The sequence below is a fragment of the Canis aureus genome, chromosome 5 (genome assembly GCF_053574225.1).
Source record: "Canis aureus isolate CA01 chromosome 5, VMU_Caureus_v.1.0, whole genome shotgun sequence".
NCBI lineage: Eukaryota > Metazoa > Chordata > Mammalia > Carnivora > Canidae > Canis > Canis aureus.
Window position 1 is genome coordinate 69,619,580 of NC_135615.1, and position 24,572 is coordinate 69,644,151.

Sequence of the window (24,572 nt, forward strand, 5' to 3'; positions counted from 1 at the left end):
GGTAATTACGATTAAATGAGGTCATAAGGTGGAGCCCTAGTCTGATAGGACAGGTGTCCTTATAATTAGAGGAAGAGAAACCAGAGATCTCATTCTCTCTCTGTTCATGCAGAGGAAAGGCCATGTGAGGACCAGCAAGAAGGTAATCATTTGCAAGCCAGGAAGAAAATAACCCCACCAACACTTTGGTCTTAGACTCTGAGCCTCCAGGACCGTGAGAAATTCCTCTCTGTGTTTAAACCACTCAATCTGTGGTATTCTGCTGAATACCTGAACCAACACAGACCTGCTGGATTGATTCCATGACCCTCAAAGGTTTGGAAATCTGTTATGATGAATCAGACCCTTGGATCGGGATCCATACTTCCTGCTATAGGAGAGCCTAAGAATGGCTTCCAGGCATGTGCAGAAGAGGTGTACTATGATGCACATCCTAAACTGGAATGCGTACTAACTATAGATCAGAAATCATCAAAAATCCAGGAATTCACTTAAGTCTTTTTCCAACTCTTTTTTCTTCCCCACCTTGCTTATACAACCATTAAGGTGACAACATGATTATCCCCTTCTTTTTTTTTTTTTTTGATTATCCCCTTCTATATAAAAACTGTTGCTTTCAAGTTTCCTGAGTTACCCTTACTATAGTATTCCAAGATGTGTTTCCTCTATCCATGCCCTTCAGGATTTTTTAGACTTTGGTCATATCATATCTTATAGAACGGCATTAGTGACTCAAGCTTTCCAGGCATTAAAATCTGGGTTCAAGTCCCCACTCTACTATTTACCAGCCATGTGACCTTAGACATTTCATTTAACTTCTCTGGGTCTTACTTTACTCATCTGTAAAATATGGATGATAGTAGTTCCCACTTTAAAGGATTGTGTTAAGAATGAAATGAAATAATACCTAAAGCACAGCACCTGGCACATGGTAAGAGCTCATAAATGTCAGCCATTTTTGTCACCACCATCCTCTCCTTGGTGTTTCTTTACTGATGAAGCAGCCCAGGCTCTGTGGTTTCTCTCAATACTGGAGTAACTCCTTTTCTCTGGGACCTTCTCAGAATACCTAACTGAGCTTTGTCTTTTCTGAAGTGTTGCCAAAAGTATGGCAAACTGATTCCCAAGTGAGAATCCAGCATCATTCTACACAAAGGTGGAGATTATTTTCTCTGGTTTCCAGCTCCCAGATTGATAATGCCTAACATGCTGCATAATCTATAGTGATTCCAAAACCTGTTTCCTATTTTAAAAGCAGTAGCTCTCAACTTGTCACTATATATGTATGTTGGATTATTTCATTTCTCACTGGTCAGACTGGAACTGAGATGCCAGTTTCTTACTCACTCTTCTGGTGTTGTGGAATCTTTCTGCAATCTATCCCCACCAGCTTGGCATTATACTTTACCTTCCTTCTCAATTATCTACAAAAACATTAAGTAAGATGGGTCTAGCATTAGTCCCTAATCAACTGTTTAACTATATCTTCATCAGAAAAGTAAGAATTATCACAACATTTTCCTTCTTCTCTCATGATCTGATTTCACCAATACAACCATTCATTTGAATGTCTATTACATACCAGACACTGTGTTATCAAGGTCTATCCTTACCAAGACACCCATTTCCTCCCTCAAAAGTTAAGGCTAGCAGGAAAAAAAGACATGTAAACAAATTCATACATATAATGTAACCCAAGCAAAGTTCCAAATGATGAAGAAGCATGGACAAGAAACTAATGAATTCACTCTAGGAATTCAGAAAAGATTTCTGGGAGAGATAATCTTCAAGCAAGATTTTAAAGAATGAATAGGAGTTCACCATGAGTTCAAGAGAGAAAGGTATTTCAGACAGAGGAATAACACATGCTTAGGCATAGAGGTAAGTGAGAATACAGAATATAAAGTGGAGGGGAGTCAGGGGATGAGAAATGACCCTATGGGAGGGGCAAGAACCAGGATGTAAAGATAACTTTTCAATCGTTTATTCAACAAATTCAAACTGAGCATCTATTGTGTTGGTCTGTGTTCCACGCCCTGGGGATACAGTAGTGAACAGAAAAGACAAAAATGTTTGCCTTCTGATTTTGATATGTTCAGGAACTTGAACTTTATTCTCTAAGTAACTAGAATTTTTTTTAAAGATTTTGTTTATTTATTCATGAGAAACAGAGAGACAGAGGTAGAGCACAGGCAGAGGGAGAAGCAGGCTCCATGCAGGGAGCCCGACATGGGACTTGATTCTGGGTCTCCAGAATCATGCCCTGGGCCGAAGGTGGCGCTAAACCACTGAGCCGCACAGGCTGCCCAAGCAACTAGAGTTTTAAGGAGGGGACGTACATAGTCATATTTGAGGTTTTCTTTTTTTAAGATTTTATGTATTTATTTGAGGGAGAGCGAGAGAAAGCATGGATGGGGAGGGGCAGAAGAAGAGGGAGATGTATGCTCCCTACTGAACAAGGAGCCTGACCCCAGGACCATGATCTGAGCCAAAGGCAGATGCTTAACCAATTGAGCCCCCCAGGCGCCCCTAGACTGGAGTTTTAAAAGATGTCTCAGAGGGATGCCTGGGTGGCTCAGCGGTTGAGTGTCTGCCTTTGGCCCAGGGCATAATCCTGGAGTCCCACATCGGGCTCCCTAGGAGGAGCCTGCTTCTCCTTCTGCCTATGTCTCTGCCTCTCTCTGTGTGTCTCTCATGAATAAATAAATAAAAAATCTTTAAAATAAAAGATCTCTCAAAAGACAATGCAGGGGAAGGTTATTTATTTATTTGTTTGCTTACTTATTTATGTATTAAGATGTATTTATTTGAGAGAGAAAGAGAGAGAGAGGGAGAGAAAGAGTGCAGGGAGGGACAGGGAGAGGGAGAGAGAGTCTCAAGCAGACTCTGCACTGAGTGGGGAGTCTGTCACAGGGCTTGATCTCACGACCCTGAGATCACAATCTGAGCCAAAACCAAGAGTCAGACACTGTTATGACTGCACCATGCAGATGCCCCAAAGGGGAAGGATTTAAGAGAAGCAAGATTAAAGGCAGGAAGTAACAGGTGGTAGAGAATGAGAAATGTCATGAACTAAAGCAGTGACCGTGGAGGTGAAGAAGAGATACTCATGTGAAGGAAAATGAATAGCACTCTATGACTACATGGGGAAGGGAAGAGAAGGGAAAGAGAAGACTCAAAATGACACAGATTCTGGGTTAGCTGGCCTGGTGAATGACGGGGAAATAAACCGAGGTAGGGAACACAGGAAGAAAAGCAGGTACTAGAGGAATGAGGAGTTCAATTGGGATTTTACTATGTTTGGAGCAGGCCCAGAGCATCCATGGGAAGCATACCTGGCTTTAGACAAATAAATCTGGAGCTCAGGCACAGAGGCACAGAAGGGAATACAGTTTTGAGAATCTTCAGCAGATTGGAGTGGTTGCTTTAATTAAGGCCTGGGTCTCCCCTGAGTACCCTGCTTCCCTTACCCCATCACCCTGATGCCTCTGAGTCAGAGGTGAGTAGGATAGTCCTTGTGCCTCACTGTCATCCCCAGACCACTGTCCCTCCCTCCATCCTTAAAAACCTTAAGAGCTTTTGAAGCTCACACTATCAAATGATAGCATAATTACCTCTCCTTATTGCAGCCATCTTGGAGCCCCAAGGTCACCTCCTCATTCTGTGGAGGTTTGATCACATTGCCTTCAAATACAACTCCTGACATAATTCTTGGTGTGAATACTGAAAATGACCTCTCCAACACCCTAGCTTCTCTGTTCCTTAACCTCCTTTCCTCCAAAGACTTTGTTCTCCACCCCACCTCAGCTACCCAATCCTAGACCAAGAGCTCTCAACTCTACCTGCATATTAGAATCACCTGGGAAACAAACAAAACGATGTCCAATCTCTATCCCAAGCGTCATTTTTTTTTAAAGATTGTTTATTTATTTATTTGACAGAGGGAAAGTACAAGCAAGGGGAGCAGCAGGCAGAAGGAGAGAGAGAAGTAGGCTTCCCGCTCATCAGGAAGCCAGATGCGGGGCTTGATCCCAGAACCCCAGGATCATAACCTGAGCCGAGGGCAGATGCTTAACCAACTGAGCTATCCAGGTGCTCCACCAAACACTGTATTTTTTTTTAATTTTTATTTATTTATGATAGTCACAGAGAGAGAGAGAGAGGCAGAGACACAGGCAGAGGGAGAAGCAGGCTCCATGCACCGGGAGCCCGACGTGGGACTCGATCCCCGGTCTCCAGGATCGCGCCCTGGGCCAAAGGCAGGCGCCAAACTGCTGCGCCACCCAGGGATCCCCAAACACTGTATTTTTAAAGCACCCTGATAGTGTGTAGTTGGGAGTGAGAATTATGGCCCCATACCGAGATATTTCCAATGACTGCATTTGCTCCACAGCCCACATACCAAGCACCCCACTTCCCAGTCACTGTCTCATATCTTTCCAGCTCACCCCCTAAATGTCCCTTGTTGGTTCGGACCAAGCCATGGACTTTGCTGCCATTTTACTCTCTTTCACCTCCTTGGATCCTCATGCCTCTCCTTCTCCAGCTTAGTGCCCCCCAATCCATCACTGAAATCACTTCTTCACATCCACCTTTAACTGCCTGGATCCTCTCTCTCCCTCTGTCTATATTCACCTGGTCAAACCTAAATTCCAGTTAAATACAAACCTATGCCTGTTCCATAACTGAAAGAAGGCAAGTTAACATCGCTGGTGAAAAATACAAAACTGTGTGTTCTGGTCTCACTTCAAATCCATCTAGCCATCACCCTCTGAGCACTAATATCAGAGCCCTTGGTTCTGCCCAAACACCCTAAATATTTCCCTGGCTCACTCTCTCCCACTTTTCTCAAGGACTATTCCACACCCTCTCTCTGCTCAAGTCTCCACCCCCACTGTCCCCTCCTCTCTTTAGCCACTGTCCTTACTTCTTTAACTGAGGAGAAGCAATCAGAAGAGAATCTCTCCGTGCTCCCAGCCACCCCCAAACTCCCCCATGAACACATATGGCCTGCTTTCACTCCTGTTCCTATGAATGGACTAGCCTTCCTCAAATGCAGAGCCAAACCATCCCCTGCCACATGTTCAGGGACCCTGTCTGTCCTTGATCTATCAACTGTCCCTCTCTCTTCTGCCCTCAGTTATCCTCCTCTCTCCTGGATCATTCCCATCCAGGAGTAAATAAACATGCTTTTAGATCCTCCACCTTAATAAAAACCTTGACCTCATACACCCCCTTCAGCTACTGATGTATTTCTGTCTCCTTCACAGCAAAACTGCTTGAAAGAAGCATCAACACTCACTGTCTTCACATCTATTTCCTCAGCTCTGATTCAAGCCCTTTGGTCTCTTGCCTCCCACTTCATTAACACTACTCTTGGCAAGCCCACAAATGAACTCCCCAATGATCAGTTCTTAATCCATCTACATGCAATACTGGACATAGTCCATTTCTTTTCTTTTCTTTCTTTCTTTCTTTCTTTTTTTTTCTTTTTTTGTGAAACACTTTCTCCTCCTGGCATCTATCACTCTCAATTCTCCTTCTACCTCACTGTCTGCCTCCTCCTCATCTTCTTTACTGGCTTCTCCCTATTTTCCTGACCTCTACATGTTGTAGTTCCCCAGGGATCAGTCCATAAATCTCTCACCTTCTTCTACAGCTCTAAGTTCATGGGATGTATATGTTTCAAATTCCATGGATCCATTAATGACTCTCAAATGTATAGCTCAGCTATGACTTCCCCCCAGAACCCTAAGCATACAGATGCAACCACTTAGTGAACATCTCCACTTGGATATCCAAGGAGCATTACAAACATAACGTGTTTAAATCTGCTCTAGCTAAAAACCTGAGGATCATCCTTAACTTCTCTTTTTCTCATACCACTCATCAAGCCATTAGCAAATCTGGTCGGTTCTGCCTTTAAAGATAGTACAGTCCTATGCAAGAAGACCACTTTTGGAGGTTATGGCACACACTACCCACAAGGATCATTTTAATATATGTCATTTCAAGTCACTTTTGGCTGAGACCCTCTAGTGGTATCCCTTCTCAGAGGACAACCCAAAGGTTTCTCATGGCCTTCAGGGCCCTACTTGGTCTGCCCTCACCCAAATTCTCTGACCTCATCTCCTAGCACTCTGCCTCGCACATTCCACTCCACCCTCAGCAGCACCCTGCTGTTCCTCTAGTACACTCGCCAACTGTGACCTGCACCTGGGCCTTTGCACCTGGCTCTTCCCTCTGCCCTAAATGTTCTTTTCTCGGATTTACCTGCACCATTAGCTCTCTTCCTCTCTTGCAGTTTCTGCTCAAAGACAACTTGTTAGAAAAGACTTCCTTGTCTATACTAAATAAAATAGAATCTCCTTCACTCTCTATCAACTTTTCCCATGCTTTAGTTCTTCATCCTATATACTTACTTATTATGTTTGTTGTCAGCATCTCTGCATTGGAATGTCAGCTCCATAAGGACAAGGACTACCTTTTGTTCACGCCGATGAACAGTGCCTGGCATATAGTAGGTACTCAATAAACAGCTGTTAAATGATTGAATGAATGGATACATATATCAATGGAACAGAATAGAGAGCCCAGAAATTCTTATATGGTCAATTAATCTATGAAAAAGGAAGCAATAATATACAAATGGGAAAAGACAGTCTCTTTAATAAATGATGGTAGGGGGACACCTGGGTGGCCCAGTGGTTGAGCGTCTGCCTTTGGCTCAGGGTGTGATCCTAGAGTCCTGGGATTGAGTTCTGCATTGGGCTCCCTGAGGGAAGCCTGCTTCTCCCTCTGCCTGTGTCTCTATCTCTTTCTGTGTGTCTCTCATGAATAAATAAAATCTTTAAAAAATAATAATAAATGATGCTAGGAAAAATGAACAGGTACATGAAAAAAATGAACCTGGACCACTTTCTAACACCACAAAACAAAAACAAACTCAAAATGGATTGAAGACCTAAATGTGAGACCTAAAAGCATAAAAATTCTAGAAGAGAGCACAGGCAGTAATTTCTCTGACATCGGTCATGGCAATGTTTTTTTAGACATGTCTCTTAAGGCAGGGGAAACAAAAGCAAAAATAAACTATTGGGACTACAGCAAAATAAAAAGCTTTTGTGCAGCAAAGGAAACCATCAATAAAACAAAAAGGCAACCTACTGAATGGGAGAAGGTATTTGCAACTGATAAATCCAATAAGGGATGAATATCCAAAATATATAAAGAACTTACACAATTCAACACCATAAAAACAATCTGATTAAAAAATAGGCAGAGGACCTGAACAGACATTTTTCCAAAGACATACAGATGGCCAAAAGACACATGAAAAAGATGCTTAATATCACTAATCATCAGGGAAATACAAATTAACATTACAATGAGATACCACCTTACACATGTCAGAATGGCTAGACTCAGAAGGAAATAACAAGTGTTGGCAAAAATGTGAAGAAAAAGGAATCCTCCTACACTGTTCGTGGTAATGTAAATTGGGACAGTCACTGTGGAAAACAGTATGGAGGTCTCTCAAATTCCACTATGGGGAATTTGCCCAAAGAAAACAAAAATACTAATTTGAAAAGATATGCATCCCTGTGTTTATTGCAGCATTGTTTACAATAGCTAAGATATGGAAGCAACCTGCATCCATTGATAAATAAATATACACACATACACACACAATGGAGTATTACTCAGCCATAAAAAAAGGATGAGACCTTGATGGTAAGATGTTGAAGAAGCAAGCCAATGACAGAATTCTGGACACACTGGCATTAAATGACTCTGTGATGAGACTGGAAAGGAATGGGCAGAGGTCAGAGCAATGGGTATCCATGGTATCAGGAGCCAGAGGAAGAAAGAATTGCAAGAAGGAGAGAAAGGGCAGAGTCAACAGCTGAGAGAGGCCAAGTAAGATAACACCTGAAAATCACTCATTGGACTGATTCTAGAAATGTATGGCTGACCTCATGGCAGCAGTGTCAGTGGTGTGTAGGGGGCAGAAGCCAGACTGTGATGGGCCGAGAAAAGAATAGGAAGTAAAACAGTGGAGGTAGTCAATGCAGATGAACTTTTAACTTTTTTTCTTTCTTTCTTTCTTTCTTTTTCTTTCTTTCTTTCTTTCTTTCTTTCTTTCTTTCTTTCTTTCTTTCTTTCTTTCTTTTTTTTAACTTCTAACTTTCTAAGAAGCAATAGGAAGTGCTGGAGCTGGGATTGGGAGGTCTGGGGGAGGAGAGCTTATAGGAGGACCTTATGATATGCCAGTGTCTATTTACGTCAGATGTATATGCAATGTGGATATGGAATTATTACAACAACCTCCTGACTGTCTCCCTGCCCTCATCTCCCCTCTCTACACCATCTGGTGCTGAGGCCAAATTAATCTCCCTCAAGCAGAGAACTTGAGCTCAGTAACTACCAAAAATTCCCAAGCTCAGTAACTACCAAAAATTCCCCTGCGCCTATAGACAAAAACTCACCTCTTAGCATGTAAGGTTTTCCATGACCTGACTCCAATAAATTTTTTCCTATGTTTCCTCTTCTTATCCTCAGATATCACTTTCATAATGCAGGAGGAAGCCAGCACTCCTGCTTTTAAACTATTGTGAAAGTCACACCTCCATCTGTCTTCCAGCACTAGTGTCTTTCTATCACATGATGCCAATGACACACCTCTCATTTCCTCCGAGACACCACCAGTTCTTTGAGGGCTGGATCCATGTCTGATTTATTTTTGTGTCTTTACCAGGAAGGTACTCAAATATTTGAGCAAATAAATGAATGACCAAACACCTTAGTCCAACTCTGTGCCTTGGCATTTGGAATAAATTCACACAGGAGCCTCGTGGATAGAATCAAAACTTGGCAGCCAATTGTCACGGCCAGGGGCCAGGGTGGCTGCCTTGACATAGCACCTTCTAGATGGAAACGTAACTTTACAGATTGATAGACTGGACCTGAATGAAGGTGGTGTAGGCTACATTACTGTTTCTTGATACTTTGCTTACAGGCAGAGACGGGTTGAAAGATAAAATCATGGCACTGAAATCTTCTATTCATTTGTGCTGCTTTCACAGTTTGTTTGAAAAAACGAAGCCAGCTCAGGTTTCTAGTTTTAGCTCTGCTTTCTTAGTAAATTCACCAAACTCTCGTGGGTCTCAGTTTCTCTACACTCTTCTGCCAAACTCATGAGGGTCTACTGGGTGTGAAAGGGTGGTCACCGTCTGTGAAGTGCTATTATGCACGGAAATGAGATTTCAATTTGTTCCCACAATGTGTTCATGAAAACAGCCACTGCCTTCTAAATGCTGGTTAAGCCAGTGTCCCTGAGGATCAGAAACAGCATTTTCAAGTTTTCAAGCCTAGTTTTAATCAGACATACTGAGTGTTCTTGCTTTAAAAAAATGAAATTAAAGTCTCAAGACAACCATTTAGTAACAAATAAAAGTGGCTGATCTCCCTTATCCAAAATACTTTCATTGCTCAGTTTTGAAGGGTAAATTTAAACTGGGATTCATTAATTTCTTGGCTTGAAGTTCTGGAAGCTATAGGGTTCTTTCATCAGTACGGTGGCAGCCAAGTCTATTTCAATCTCCTACAAGACATTTCACAGCACAATTACCCCACCTGTTAAGAGGAGTTAGTCATGTCAATTCATCTCTCAGAATTGTTTAGGGAAACAACCAAGTTCTCTTAAAACTCAAAAGCCTACCAAAGGAAAATATCTGATATAAAAGCTAGCTTAAGGTTGATGATTTAATTAAAACACACATGTCTTTGGAGTTATCAACATTATTGAGAGAAAAAAGCCTACCAAAGGATATAAGAAATGTACTCACATAAAGCCAAATGCCGACTCATTTTAGACATCCTCGAGTAAATAGCACCATTGACTGTGACACCCTAAGTGCATGTCTACTATCTGTCAGGCATCGTGGTTGACACAAAGAAGGATAAATTTCTTACCTGTCTAGAATATGTTACCATACATGAGAAAAAATTCTGAGAACCTTCTCATTTGGTCCTCAACCCTGTGAGAAAGGCAAGGCAGGGATGATTAGCTCCTGAACAAAATGAGTTCAAAGAGAGTTACTGATTTAAGTGAAGTCCCACTGCTGATTAGTAGAAGACAGTAGGTTCCCTCCCTGTCTTCAGAACTGCCCTCAGCATGCTTATACTCTAGTTGTGGAGGTAAAATACTTACATACAAGAAGAGACAATGGCCTGCACACAGCAGGTGCTCAATTAACACCTCCTGGTGGGGTGGTAATCATGTGGCGGTATTGATGGCGGTGAAGAAGACGGTGATGATGAGGGCAGTGACGATGATAATCATGATGATAGAAGCCAATGAGGCACAAATGTGCATGCTAAATGACCACCAGAGATACTGAATGCTAATGGAGCTCACCTGAGTCCTCTCCATACCAGTCAGTCGGTACATCCATCATGGAACTCACGCCTCCTCCTGCACCATCTGGTCTTCCCTCCAAACCTCGGGAAAAGTGATGGTCCCCATCATCTTTGCTCTGGACAGCACTGTTGCGCAGGAGCGCCTCCAGGAATTGTTTCACGTGGTAGTTACTGTAAGCCAAGTCGACAGCCTGGCCACCGGGCAAACCCTCATCTATGTGGGTCAGGCTGAGTGGGGCGGCATACGGCTGCAGGTGCGCACCACCCTCCACCTCCACCTCCACCTCGTCAGCATCAAACTCCACCTTGGGCTCTATCTGTTTGGGCAGAATAGAGAGGTCACTGTCAGCAGGGCCACTGCCCTGGCTGTCCTTCACCACCAGTTCCAGCGGGTGGCAGCCTCTGCAGTCACTGCAAGGGGATGCTCTTGGACAGTCCACACTCTCCTCTCCCTCGCCTGGAGAGGAGACCAAGCTCTTGGTATCGCAGGAGGTCCCTTCCCTCCCTGAACTGGGACTTCCACTGTCAACCTGATGAGCCGCCACGGCCGCCGCTGCCGCCGCCGCTGCTGCTGCCACCGCTGCAGCCACTGCTGCCTCCTTCTCCATCTTCCGGCAGATATCAAGGGATGACCTGATGTATGTCTTGCAGAAGTTCACCACATCGTTCATCTGCAGGTAGCTGGCAGCCGACATAACTTCAATCACATTCTCCCCACACAGATCCAGCTTCCCAGAGTACAGGAAGTCTAAGATGGTGGAGAAGGCATCGGAGGTGACAATGTCCAGGGAGGCGGTGCTGTGCCGCCCACTGTCCTGGATGTAGTGAATGAGCAGGGCTCGGAAGTAGCCGCTGTTGGCAAACAAAATGTTCCTGTGGGCCTTGAAGACCCGCCCTTCCACAATGATGCTGCAGTCACAGAAAAAGTCCCGCTTTCGCTGTTCATTCAACTCCCCCAAGAGCTTGCCATAATAGGATTGCATCTCCATTTCTCCACCAGCTGCTGCTGCTCTGGAGTAGCCTGTATCTCTGCCAAGATTTTTTTTTTAAGTTAATTCACCAATCCCAACCTTACAAATAAGATGTTCAGTTTTAATTTTTCTTTTTCATTTTTCTGAAAACACTGGTTCAATACCGTCTTTCTGATACAGGGGCTATTTGGCATCTAACAAAAATCAGAGGTTGTCCAACAGGGTTAATTTTTGAAAAACAACAAAAATAACTAGAACAAACTGCAGGTGGCATAGTACATAGTGTTTTACATAGAATCTCTCAATGAATTTTTTTTTCTGAATGAATTTTTAGAAAAACCTGATGATAAAATACCCATCTTGTCCCCATCTTTCTGATAAGGAAACTGAAACTTAAGAGAAGGTAGGACATGACCCAGCTGTAACAGAGCCGGGACTCAAAACCAGGTCAGTTATCCCCTGGAGTTCCTGCTCTTATGCCTACACTATACTTTCTTCAAGACTCAAAATATAGATAATACCCAAATCTAATACTTACAGTTCAACCCTGACATGGATCTTAGAGACTATACTCGCCTATCTCACCTATTATCATCACTTCATGGAAACATGGTGGGTTCTTGGGCTAGCCAGCATACAGTCATCATTCTTATGGTTTTAATGCCCTTTCTGGTTTTGCTAGAACCACCCTTCCCCCATTCTTGGCCAATGTGTCTTGCCTCCGTGGGCATCATCCCCAGGCTCTAGATATAATAGATACCAAGATGATCAAGGTATCCCACATTCTGAGCTCAGTGATTAGCTCAGAGATGGCTATGTGGGTTGGCCACAGAAATTAAGAGCAATAAATGTTTACTGGGGGTTCCAAAAAAGAGCACTGTCTACTCTGTGGGTATGTGGGATGTCAGAGATGCTGCCTCACCACCAGGGGAACCAGCCCAGCAAAGATGACGGTCCAGTTCAGGCAGGAGCAACAGATGGAGCCCGGGGACACCATCTGAGCCCCAACCCATGCTGTGCCAGGAGCCAATTAAGTCTCTTTTTTGCCTTAGCAGGTCTGAATTGGGTTTTCTATCTCTTGCAAATGAGAGTCTCCCAACTGACTGACGCCACTATCCTTGGTTCACTCCCCTGAATTTTATGTCCTGGCCCTTGTAGTCAGTGGACTACAAGCCTTTGAAGACATGAGCCACATCTTCTTTCTTTCTTAAAAAAAAAAAAAAAAAAGATGTTATTTATTCATGAGAGACACAGAGAGAAAGAAGCACAGACACAAGCAGAGGGAGAGGCAGGCTCCATGCAGGGAGCCCAACATGGGACTTGATCGTAGGACTCCAGGATCACACCCTGGGCTGAAGGCGGCACTAAACCGCTGAGCCACCTGGGCTGCCCCACATCTTCTTTCATTTGCTATCCCCCATAGCATCTGGCAGAGTACTTTGGACAAAGTAGGTTTGCTAAATACAAAGGAATACTCCTTTCTTAATTGCTAAATAGAACAGGTATAAATCAAGTTTAAAGTCCTTCCGCTGGTGAGAAAGACAGATGTTGACCTTCTTCCCTGAGATCCCTCCTCCATCTTTTCCCATCACACAAACCACAGAGCCATCCTGTTACAGCACTGCGGCTGGTCTTAAGGGTTAACTTACTTCAAGTTAACATAACTCCGTGCTTACTGATCTTAAGGCCCTGGACCTAACTAGTAACAGAACTAATTTGCTTTCTTTGAGATTTGCAGAACTCTGGCCTTAGAAAATGAAGAACCAGAATTTTCCCAGTCCACAGAGACCAGCAAGTCTGTTTGAAGCTGCCTTGGCTTTCTGATTAGCCCAGCAATTTTTTAACAAAATGTTTTTCTTTTTTAAGGTCACATAAATGGTCACTCTACTGACCTCCCTTTGTGCATCTGTAAACCTTGCCCTCCTTTGGAGAAAGATCAGAATACTCATGCACAACCCAGAATACTCATGTACCATCGAACCAGACCTTCTTGCACAACCTCTGTGCACTGAGGCAATTCTGTAGCATCATTGAATTGCACATAATCAAAGACCACTGTACTACCATAACTGATTAAACTCCTTTATTTTTTTTTTAAGAGTTTATTTATTTGACAGAGAGACCGTGAACAAGCGCAAGTGCACAAGCAGGGGGAGCGGCAGAGGGAGCGGGAAAAGCAGTCTTCTGCTGAGCACAGAGCCCTGTCAAAAAATCTCTGTACCAGGCAGAAACCTCAGAGTTGGCTCTTGTTCAAGAGTCCACCTTCTCCCCAGGTAGCCAGGCTCCTCCCTTAAGTATTGGGTTTTTAAGTAACAAGCAGCCAAAATTGGGTTTCAGTTACCCCTTTTCCATACTGAGCCACTGAGTACACAAAAGTTTCTACAACCAAGTACATCATCTCCCCCTACTTGGAATCACAAAAGGCCTAATTAGAGCTGCCAAGCACAACTAACTCCTTAGCACTCCTCCATTCTACAAATGCAACACAACAATACCTCACCCACCCAGAAATCAGGCACTCCCTCCCCACAAAAGGGTCATCCACTGGCAAAATAGATTCCCCAAGGTCTATGCACTAACTGCACAGACTATACTAATTAAAGACCCTCAACAACCTTATTAAGTGGCAGTTCACACCTACTTTCTATATATTTATAGCAAGTAATGCATTAAGTTTGGAAACTAGACGACTGGGGCACCTGAGTGGCTCAGTGGTTGAAGTCTGACTTTGGCTCAGGGCATGACCCTGGGATCCTGGGATCGGAGTCCCTCATCAGGCTCCCCTCAGGGAGCTGCTTCTCCCTCTGCCTATTTTTCTGCGTCTCTCGCAGTGTCTCTCATGAATAAATAAATTAAATATTTTTAAAAAGAAAGAAAGAAACCAGACAACCAATTAGGGAGAGAAGTTGAGGAGCTTCTATAAGCAAGTAAACTGACAAAAGTGAGAACTGACAGCTAGGAAAAGGTAGAAAAGTTACTTTAAAAATAGACTCAGGAATTTTTTTCAAAATATTAGCCTGAGGCCATGTAGCTAAGTATTAAATGCTCCTACATATTCAAAATGGTCTAAGGACAGCACTAAATTATAGCCTGGGGCTATAATTGATGGGCCTATGTCACCAAGATGATTCTTATCCATTTATATTCTTTTTAAAGTCAAGGAAGTTATGTCATAATTTCTGGAATTTTTTTATCCGAAGTGGATAAAATTAACTTTTGGTTTAGAAAGGAAGAAAACTATCAGATATCTGCACAATTCTAATATTCCCCCCCAAAAAATTAACCCTGAAAGTTGTCACAGGACTAAGGTTTCACTGTCATTTCCATTTCTTCTGACTGCTCTAACCAAGCCTTCCCATCAGTTCCTCCCATTGCCTTTGGCTATCAAAATATGAAGGGGAAAACAAGATCTAGGAAAATGCAACATTTCAATACCACACTCTACTCTTCTTCAGAACTGGGTAGCTCAGTATGTTAAGTGTATGCCTTTGGCTGAGGTCATGATCCCAGGGTCTTGGGGTCAGGCTCCCTGCTCAGCAGGGAGTCTGCTTCTCCTTCTCCCTCTGCTCATTCCCAACCCATTCCTGTTCTCTCTCTCTCAGATTTAAAACAAACAAACAAACAAAAAAAAAAAAAACTGAAAGAAAACCATATTTTTCAGTGTGCTAATATCCACTGTTGACATGGATGTAATCTGGAACACCATTTCAGAGAGGAATTTGGCAATATTTATTAAAATTTAAAATGCACACATCATTTGGGTTGCCTGGGTGGTTCAGTCGGTTAAGCATCCGACTCTTTGATTTTGGTTCAGGTCATAATCTCAGGGTCATGAGACCAAACCCCAAGTCAAGCCCCTAGATGGCTCAGGAGTGGAGTCTGCTTCAGACACTCTCTCTTTCCTTCTCCCTCTGCCCCTGCCCCCCTCTGTTCATATGCATGCTCTCGCTCTTTCTCAAAAAAAAAAAATTTTTTTTTAAAGATTTTTATTTATTCATGAGAGACAGAGAGAGAGAGAGAGAGAGAGAGAGAGAGGCAAAGACACAGGTAGAGGGAGAAAAGCAGGCTCCATGCAGGGAGCCCAACGTGGGACTCAGCCAGGTCTCCAGGATCACACCCGGGGCTGAAGGTGGCGCTAAACTGGTGGGCCACCGGAGCTGCCCAGAAATTTTTTTTTAATTAAATATAAAATGTAAATTTTTTTAAAATGCACACTTCTTTTGCCCCAGAAATTTCAATGTAAAAATTTAGTCTTTTGGATGTTGCCAAAAAACATCAAATTACAAGTTCAGAGATCTCCATTCACCAGGTTTTTGTACTAGTGCAAAAGTAAAAATAATCTAAATGTCCACCAATAGGGGACAAGTTAAATCAATGAGGAACAATCACACAGGGGAATACTATGCAATCCTGTTTTTAATGAGCTAGAGCTGTGTGTGTTCATTATGGAAAGGTCACCGAGATACATTAAGAGAAAAAGGCAAGATGCAAAACAAAATGTACTATGGTACCATCCACATATGCATGATTTTTCCCCAGCAAGGTTATACAAGCAAGAGTTAATAGCAGATATCCTTGAGAAGAGGGATTAAGGGTAAGAGGTGTGTGGATGGACCTTCACTTTTCATTTTCAACCTTTCTGTACTGTCAGAGTGTTTTACTATGTCTATGTTCTGCTTTCATTTTTTCTTTTTAAACAAAGGGAGGAAAGGAGGAGGGACAGAGGATAAGGAGTTGGCTGAGAGAAATAAACTAGGGTAGATACAGTACTTAGTCTGAAGAATAGTTTTATCTACAGGGCCTTCTCCCAGGCCACTTCCATCTTTCACTGGAAGATGCTCCTTTCCAGCAATAGTACCCAAAACCCATCTCCTTTGGCTTTCTCTCTGCAAATAATCTAGATTCCATTGGGTCATATAAATACTGCCTAACCTTGCAAAAGTCTGTCCCCAACCCTATACTTGGCATATACTGTGGAAATCGTTACTCATATCACTTGCCTTTAGTGTCTTGCATCCCTGGGACATGCTGTGGATCACTACTACTCCTTGGAAAGAAGCTCTTTGGGTATACTGCTCTCAGAAGTACAATTATCCACACTCTGGCAGGGACTCCCCCCGCCCTCCCAGCCCTCTTACTGTTCCAATTCAATTCAACAGTTACTGGCTATATACAATGCCTGACACAAGGAAGATGCCAGAAATAGAAAAAAACGAACCCAGGAGAGAGCAGGTGCCAACACTACCCCCTGCAACACACTCCCACATTCCCCAGGGAAACCTACCCAGATCACACGACTGTGTTCATTTAGGCACCAAAACCAGGCTTGAATTCCACCCCGACTCTGACTTGACTCCTTCAGTCTCATCAACCTAAGAATAATGAAAACTGCTCATTAAAGAAAAGTGCGGGGCGGGGGGTGGAGGGGGTAGGAAGGAGAGGGTCGCCTGGTCGCCTGGATGGCTCAGTTGGTTAAACGTTGGACTCTTGGTTTTGGATTCAGGTCATAATTTCAGGGTCATGAGATCAATGGAGCCCTTGGTCCGGCTCCTGGCTCTGCTCAGCGGTATCAGCTTGAGACTCTCCCTCCTACCTCCTCCCCACCTCTCCCTGGCTCGCTCTCTCCCTCTCCCTCCCACCCCTCCCTCTCTAAAATAAATAAATAGGGATGCCTGGTGGCACAGTTGTTGAGCTTCTCTCTTCCTCTTAGGGCTTGGGGTGTGATCCCAGAGTGCCGGATTGAGTCCCACATTGGGCTCCTTGCGTGGAGCCTACGTCTCCCTCTGCCTGTGTCTCTGCCTCTCTCTCTCTCTCTCTCTCTCTCTCTCTCTCTCCCGGTCATGAATAAATAAATAAAATCTTAAAATAAAATAAAAAACATAAAAAAAGAAAGAAAAAGAAACCTGTTCATCAATTGCTAGCATTTACTAAAAACCACTTCTCATGAAACACTGTAGAAAGTACTTTATAAGCATTAAGTTTTACCTTACAATAACCCAATGCAGTAGATATCATCGTTATACCCTCTTTTTCAGGAGAGGAAACTGAGGCTCACATTTATAGCGAATACACCCAAGCGAGCATCGGAACCAAAATCGGGTTGATTCCAGAACTGACACGCTAACCACAATGCCAACCTGACTCCCCAAGGGGTTGGGGAAGTCACTCCTCTCCCAACGCACGGAGTGGAGGGGAACGCCACAGCAAAAGAGTTTCCATTTCCACCGAAAAAATTTCGGTTCACCTGCTAAGCTGCTCCCAAGACAGGGGGGTTCCCTCCGCCCCCTTCCAGAGCCAGACCACCCTGCGGAGATCACGGGAACCAGTTGCTGGACTGGTCTTCGGCTCCTGGGGGTGGGGAACAGGGACCTGCCCCTCCCGTGGCCTCCTGCAAACAAAGTGACCACCGCTGCGGCGAGCGCTGCCCCAGCCTGGCGGAGCCCTAGCTCCCCGCCCCGGCACCGTCGCAATAGGCGGGCGCCCAGACCACCCAGCTGGACGACGCGCGGCGACAGCCCGATGCCAGGAAGGGGAGGCAGTTGCCGCCGCGCCGCGCCACCCTGCTCCACGCTGGAGCCCAGGGAGGGTCGGTCATCCAGCTCAGGTTCGCGCCGCGCGGGGCTCAGGAGTAGCCCAGGCCGGGCGGTCCGAGGGAGGCCGACCGAGAGGGGAGTTCCCTGCCCGCTCCCCCCACCTAAGGGCGACCTCCTGGGGCGCCCCGAATCTTCCCCCAAACCCACGAAAGCTGCAGCACAAATCCGCTTCACGGGTCTCACCTTCCAGCTAGATCCAACCGCGCGGCCGCCGAGCTCCGCGCACCTACACGCCCCCCCTTCATTCACCTGTCGCCCCCTCCGTGAGAGGCGAGGCAGCTGACCAATCACAGGGGCTCCTGGGCCTGGAAGGCGGGCCCTTCGGCCAGCAGGTTCGTCCACGGCGCCCGCGCCGCCTCGGAGGCTGCGCTCTGACCGCGCCGGCGCTCGCGCGGTGACGGGAGTTGTGGTCTCCGCGTTCCTTTCTCCGCCAGAGAGAGAGTGGACGAAACTACAAGTACCGAGATACCAAGAACCGCCGCTCACAGAAGGCCGGAGCTCCGTTGGGTCTTCTGAGTCCCACTTGAGGGACCTGCCAAGTGTTGATGCCTTTGTCCCGAGAGCTGGGAGCACGCTGTGCGCGGGAGGGCCGCCGGAGAACAGGAGCTGTGACCTATCAGTCCGCACACATTTTACTTGCCCGCGCTCCGCGGACATTCTGAAAATTAAGTGAAATGCTTTCACCCACTCAACAGGTTTTTACTGAACACCGCAACTCTCTCTTCCCTTGAGAACCTTTCGGTCTCACGTATACAAGTGAAAACAGGCAGCGGTGGGTGCCCTTGGTACTCAGTAACAACACTGGCATGTTGTGGGACAGCTGTGAACGAGACAGACCAGCGTGGAGCTCGGCTCTCCTAGGGGACGTATCAGTTTGCTGGGGCTGCTGTATCCAATACTACAAACTGGCTTGAGCAGCAGAAATTCGTTGTCTCGCAGTTCTGGAGATTAGAAAGACGAAGTGTGGGCAGGGTTGGTTTCTTCTGAGGGCTTTGAAGGGAGGATCTGCCCCAAGCCTCTCTCCTGGGCTCGTAGATGGCCCTCTTCGTGTCCACCCGGCGTTCTCCCTATATATCTGTGTGGATATTTACCTTTATATAAAGTCCCCGGTCGGGGGCGCCTGGGTGGCTCAGTGGTTGAGCGTCTGCCTTTGGCTCAGGTGAAGGGACATTCCAGGGTCCTGGAATGGAGTCCTGCATCAGACTCTGTGCAGGGAGCATGTTTCTCCCTCTGCCTATGTCTCTGCCTCTCTCTGTGTGTCTTTCGTGAATAAATAAATGAATAATCTTTTAAAATAAAATAATAAATAAAATACCCAGTCCTATTGAATTAGGGGTTCATTCTACTCTAGTACAACCTAGTCTTAACTAATTATTACATTTGCAACAATTCTATTTTCCAAATAAGGTCACATTCTGAGGTGCTGGGGGTTAGAAATACAATGTAGAAATGTTGGGGCGGTGGTTCAACCCATAACACAACCCATAACAACCCATAACAATTGGGAGATGGCCAATAAACAAGTAAACAACTAGAGAAAGGAAATATACGAAGTGCATGGCAAAGAATTAAAACAAGTTGATGATCCAACAAAGTGATTCGGTAGCTATGTTGGATGGAGGCTCAAGGATGGCCTCTCAGTTGGTGATCTTTTAGCAAAGACCCTAATGAAGAGTGAGCCATGCTAAGGCTAAACAGAAAAGCATTCCAGGCAGGAGAAGAGCTAGTAGGGAGGCTCTAAAAACAGATTGGTATATACCTAAGAAACAGGAGGATGGACACTGGGGTGAGGGGCTGGGTGATAGGCAGACCAGTTTAACGAGTGTGTCACCTGTGCAGTCCCACAGAGCTCTGCACTCAGAAAAGCCCCATTCTTTTTTTTTTTTTAAGATTATTTATTTATTTATTCATGAGAGAGAGAGAGAGAGAGAGAGAGGTAGAGACATAGGTAGAGGGAGAAGCAGGCTTCCCGTGGGGAGCCAGATGTGGAACTCGATCCCAGGACCCTGGGATCACAACCACAGCCAAAGGCAGATGCTCAACCACTGAGCCACCCAGGTGCCCCTTACCTTAATTATTTTTTAAAGTATGGAGAAAAAGCAATCACAGAGAGTATTAGTTAATTTAGCAAGTCAGCTAAGTGTAGGTCAATTAAGAGAAATTTTTAAAACAAATTTAATCCAGATTATGAGAGATTAAATTTTTTTAGCAAAAGTGTAGAATGTTAGCTACTGAGCTCCGAGGACATGTTCTCTCCTCCCTTACCTTAAGAATTTGATCCTTCCTTAATTGATAAGATTGAACCCTCATGGCTAAAGAAAACTTAAGTCCTTTCTTGACCCTTGGCCAGAACCAAAGTCCAAACATAACATGTCTTGGAGAATGAAAAGCAAACAAAAACTAGGGAAAAGGAATTCTGCCCCTAAAAAACAATTAGAGGAATCTGCTATTTTATTTCATGAAAAAACAGATGGTTATTTATGGAAGTGAATTTGGAGGGCACTTACTAAGGAAAACCCAAATATAATTTCAGATCAAAACGAATTTATTGGTTTGAGTGTACTCATTGGAGATTTTGCATCCAGTGTGCTTGCTCTGACAGCTGATAGCTGTTATTCTAGTAATTTGAAGTGTTGGTTTATGCAAACCTGCACACAGTACCAACCTATCATTAATTTGAATGACAGTAGAAACCTCTTGGCATAAATTCAAAGGAATTCAGAGGAATAAATTCAAAGATCTCAAGAGTCAGTCATTTATTGAATCTGTTTAAGCATCTTGCTGACCAACCCAATACTTCTATTCTTTGAAAAGGCACAGAATTCACCTCCTTTACCAAAGCTAAAGGAAAATTGATAAGGGAAGTGACAAAATCATTAAAAAGCACTTTACTGACCATCATTTCTAAGCCAGGAATGATAGTGGATAGGTCTATAATTGAAATACACTCTCATCTCAAAGAGGATGAGAGGACTCTGGAGTGATACAGCCTAGGTGGTGGCAGTTACCCAACAAATACAAAGTGAGAAGTGTTACTAATAAGCAGCAGGGTTGCCATGAAATCAGAGTGATATGATCCACAGGGATCAATTAACTGATCATGGACAGTCTACTAAATTCTCATTCAATTTTTATGACAGTAACAGGAAAAAAAGAAAAATAGTTCCATGCCCAGCAAACAAAGGCCTATCTTGACACAATAGACAATTTTGATCTTTCATCCAATTCCCATACCTGAGTCATTTCAGGTACATAGACCACTGAATAAAAAGATAGTTAAGGACCCTTAAGGAAAGATCCAACAGGGACGCCTGGGTGGCTCAGTGGTTGAGAAACTGCCTTCAGCTCAGGGCGTGATCCTGGAGTCCTGGGATCGAGTCCCACATCGGGTCCTTGCATGGAGCCTGTTTCTCTCTCTGCCTATGTCTCTGCCTCTCTCTCTGTGTATCTCTCATGAATAAATAAATAAAATCTTTAAAAAAAAAAGAAAGAAAGAAAGATCCAACAATAACACTGCAGGACCATACCATTAGCCTTTTGCCTGTCTTTCTCCAAAGAACTTGTGTGCAAATATCCAAACGTTTTGGGAACAATCAGACAATAGCCACAGTAAATCCTGGACACTCAGAATGCTTCTGTGCTGCACTAGAGTGTGGACTTTACAGGAATGTATCAATCAGTGTCCAGTCAGGAAAAGAGACCACCCTACATATTTCAAGCAGAGAGGAACTTAATGTGGGGATTTGGTCACAAATATACTAGAAGTGTTTTAAAATGAGGGAGACAGATGGCACTTTCCAGAGCCCAGGAAATTGCCACTGTTCTTGGGCTGAAGCCTACAACCCTACACTCACTACTGACAGTGCTGGAGGGTCCACTGTGGCCAAAGCAAAGGCACCTCCTGAAGCAAAAAGGTTTCTCCCTTCTTCCCACCTTTAAAGATAATCAAATGCATCCCATTGGCAGAACCTAACTGAGACCCAGCTATTGATGGAGTCTAGAAAATAGGCTTCTGGCCTTGGCAATCCAGGGGAGATCACAGAGGGTCAAGTGAGAGGCTAAGTACCAAGAGACAGTATGAAGCCTAGGAAGGCAGGTGATAAATGGAGTTTTGGGGGTACCTGGGTGGCTCAGTGGTTGAGCATCTGCTTTTGACTCAGGTCATAATCCTGTGGTCCTGAGATTGAATCCCGCATCAGGCTCTCTGCAGGGAGCCTGCCTCTCCCTCTGCCTTTGCGTCTCTCTGTGTCTCTCATGAATAAATAAGTAAAATCTTTAAAAATAAATAAATAAATGGAATTTTGACCAAAGTCTACTCAAAGATATATATAGCCCCCAAATCCATCTCCTAGTTTTTCCTCATTTGTATAACTAGAATAAATACCTTAAACTACTGGCAGGATCCTACACTGGCTTCCAGACCATAGGTCAACAGCTTTTAGTATAGGAAAAACAAAGTCCAAGTTGTTGAGGTGCCTTATTCCCCCAAAATGTGAATTAAAATAAAAGATCCGGGATGCCTGGGTGGCTCAGCAGTTGAGAATCTGCCTTTGGCTCAGAGTGTGATCCCAGAGTCATGGGATCAAGTCCCACATCAGGTTCTCTGCATGGAGCCTGCTTCTCCCTCTGCCTATATCTCTGCCTCTTTCTCTCTCTCTCTCTCTCTCCCTCAATCTCTGTGTCTCATGAATAAATAAATAAAATCATAAAAAAATAAAATAATAGATCCTGAGAGCATCGCAAAGATTAATGCCACCATGAAAGACTTAATCACCGCCATGCAGAGGTGGTTATTTCTATCATATTAACACCTATGTCTTCATTTAGAAAGTGGAAAAGACAGCCTTGAAGATGACAGAAGAATCTTGTAAACCTAATCAAGTGGTGACCCCGATCACAAATACTGTTCCAACTGTGGCTTCTGGGAGGACATATATCAGTACCACCCCCAGGACTTGATAAAGCAAATGTATTTTTCTCCACTATGACAAAGAATATATGAGTAGCAATTACCTTATAATCCTGCCTCAAAGAAAAGCCAATCCTGCTGCTGAATTCTCTAATTTAGTCTGTAGGAGCCTTGACCCTACTGCCATTTGTATCATACCAGATAGGTCAGTGCAGAAAACAAACACTGCTCCAGATATTTCAAGCAGATCTTGCTTGCCAGCAGCCACAGCTGCAGAAAGATGCCCTCTTCCTTACTTCTGCTTTCCCAAATCTCATGTGGGTATACATCTACTTGAAGGAATTGAATTTACATCCAGAATGTTAGCTGTAAGGGAGTCTAGGAAGTGTTTTTAGCTTTACAAGTCCATAGAAGAAGGGTGACCTAGAGGTCAAGAGTCAGTCCAGGTATCAGACACTTCATCCCATAGGCTATCACACCGGTGGCCCCAGGCTGACATAACCCAAGGAATAGAATAGCAGGGTGCCGAAGAATGGAAGGTAAACCCAGTAAAAATATATACCCTGCCACTTCATTAAAATTCTAGGTGTCACATGATCTCAGACACTTCAGGACATTCCCTCCCACGCAAAGGACAGGTTGCTGCATTTTGGACTTCCTTCCTCTTAGAAGGAGCCCCAGGGCTTGATGAGTCTCTTTGGATTTTGGAGGTGACATACAGTATCCTGGTGCACTGCTCCTACCCATTTGCCAGTCTCCAGCTTTGAGTAAGGCACAGAACAAGAGAGAGAGCAAAAGAGACCTCCCTATGTGGTCCAGGCCACATGATGCACATAGTTCAGCCTTTTGACCTCATGACTGAAAAGACCATGGCTTTTCATCCCACCACAGATGCTCAGAGAGGGATCCCTGTAGACAGGCCCTTTGGGCTTGAGATCAAGGCCATGCTTCATTCATAAATGGGTATTTTTCTTTTGAGAAATAGCTCCTGGGTTTTTGCTGGGTTCCTGTAGACTGCACACCTGACAAAAGGCACCCCAGGTGACCTTGTAACCTGAGCTCCCCACTGTGAACTATATCCAAACCCTAGACCCAGCAGTTCTCAAGGGGCAAATGGTCCCTACAGCACCTGGCCCAAACAGCCCTGAAGTGCCAATAAACAGGCTGTTCTCCCTCCCAGCTTGTCCGTTCCCCGCACTGCTACAGTGACTTCAACCCAGATGCCTGGGGAGGAAAAAAATATGGGCTTACTTTATGTATGTCCTGGTACGAGACAGAAATGAACTGTTGTGGCTGAGCAGCCCTCTTAGGATGACCATGAAGGACAGCAGAGAAAAGAGATTGTCCCAATGGCAGTACTTGAAGTAGGGTGTGTGGTTTTCCACTTTGGAAAGAGAGATGGCCTGACATTAGGATCAACACTGAATCGTAGGCAGTAGCTACTGAAAGAAACCATTTAAGAGACTTGGGAACAAAAGGCTAGGGACAGAGGAGCAAGGATAGATCTGCTGAAATAGGCCCAGACCAGTAGAATGTTCCGACCTATGTGAGTGATTGTAGCACGGCTCCACTGTGAAGGGAAAAATATTAGAGCCTGGTTTTCTGATGACAGATTCTGAAACAGCAAGAAATGATTATATGGAAATGGTTAAGCGACCTCAAAGGATAGTGGAGAAG

General features: G+C 44.4%; 1 protein-coding gene across 3 annotated transcripts in view; it reads right to left on the bottom strand.

Annotated features, from left to right (window-relative positions):
- The window catches only part of ZBTB8B (zinc finger and BTB domain containing 8B), a 32,319-nt gene extending 13,983 nt beyond the window's left edge, over positions 1 to 18,336 (bottom strand). Inside the window, exons 1-3 of one of the 3 annotated variants that reach the window (XM_077898667.1) lie at positions 18,170 to 18,221; positions 16,678 to 16,765; positions 10,421 to 11,451 (exon numbers count right to left, since the gene is read on the bottom strand). In XM_077898667.1, coding sequence (XP_077754793.1) covers positions 10,421 to 11,411 — 991 coding nt within the window. In that variant the 5' untranslated portion in view covers positions 11,412 to 11,451; positions 16,678 to 16,765; positions 18,170 to 18,221. Of the gene's footprint in view, positions 1 to 10,420; positions 11,452 to 16,677; positions 16,766 to 18,169 lie in introns of all 3 variants that reach the window. The other 2 variants (XM_077898666.1, XM_077898668.1) reach the window with 2 other exon arrangements.
- Positions 18,337 to 24,572: the final 6,236 nt, after the last annotated feature.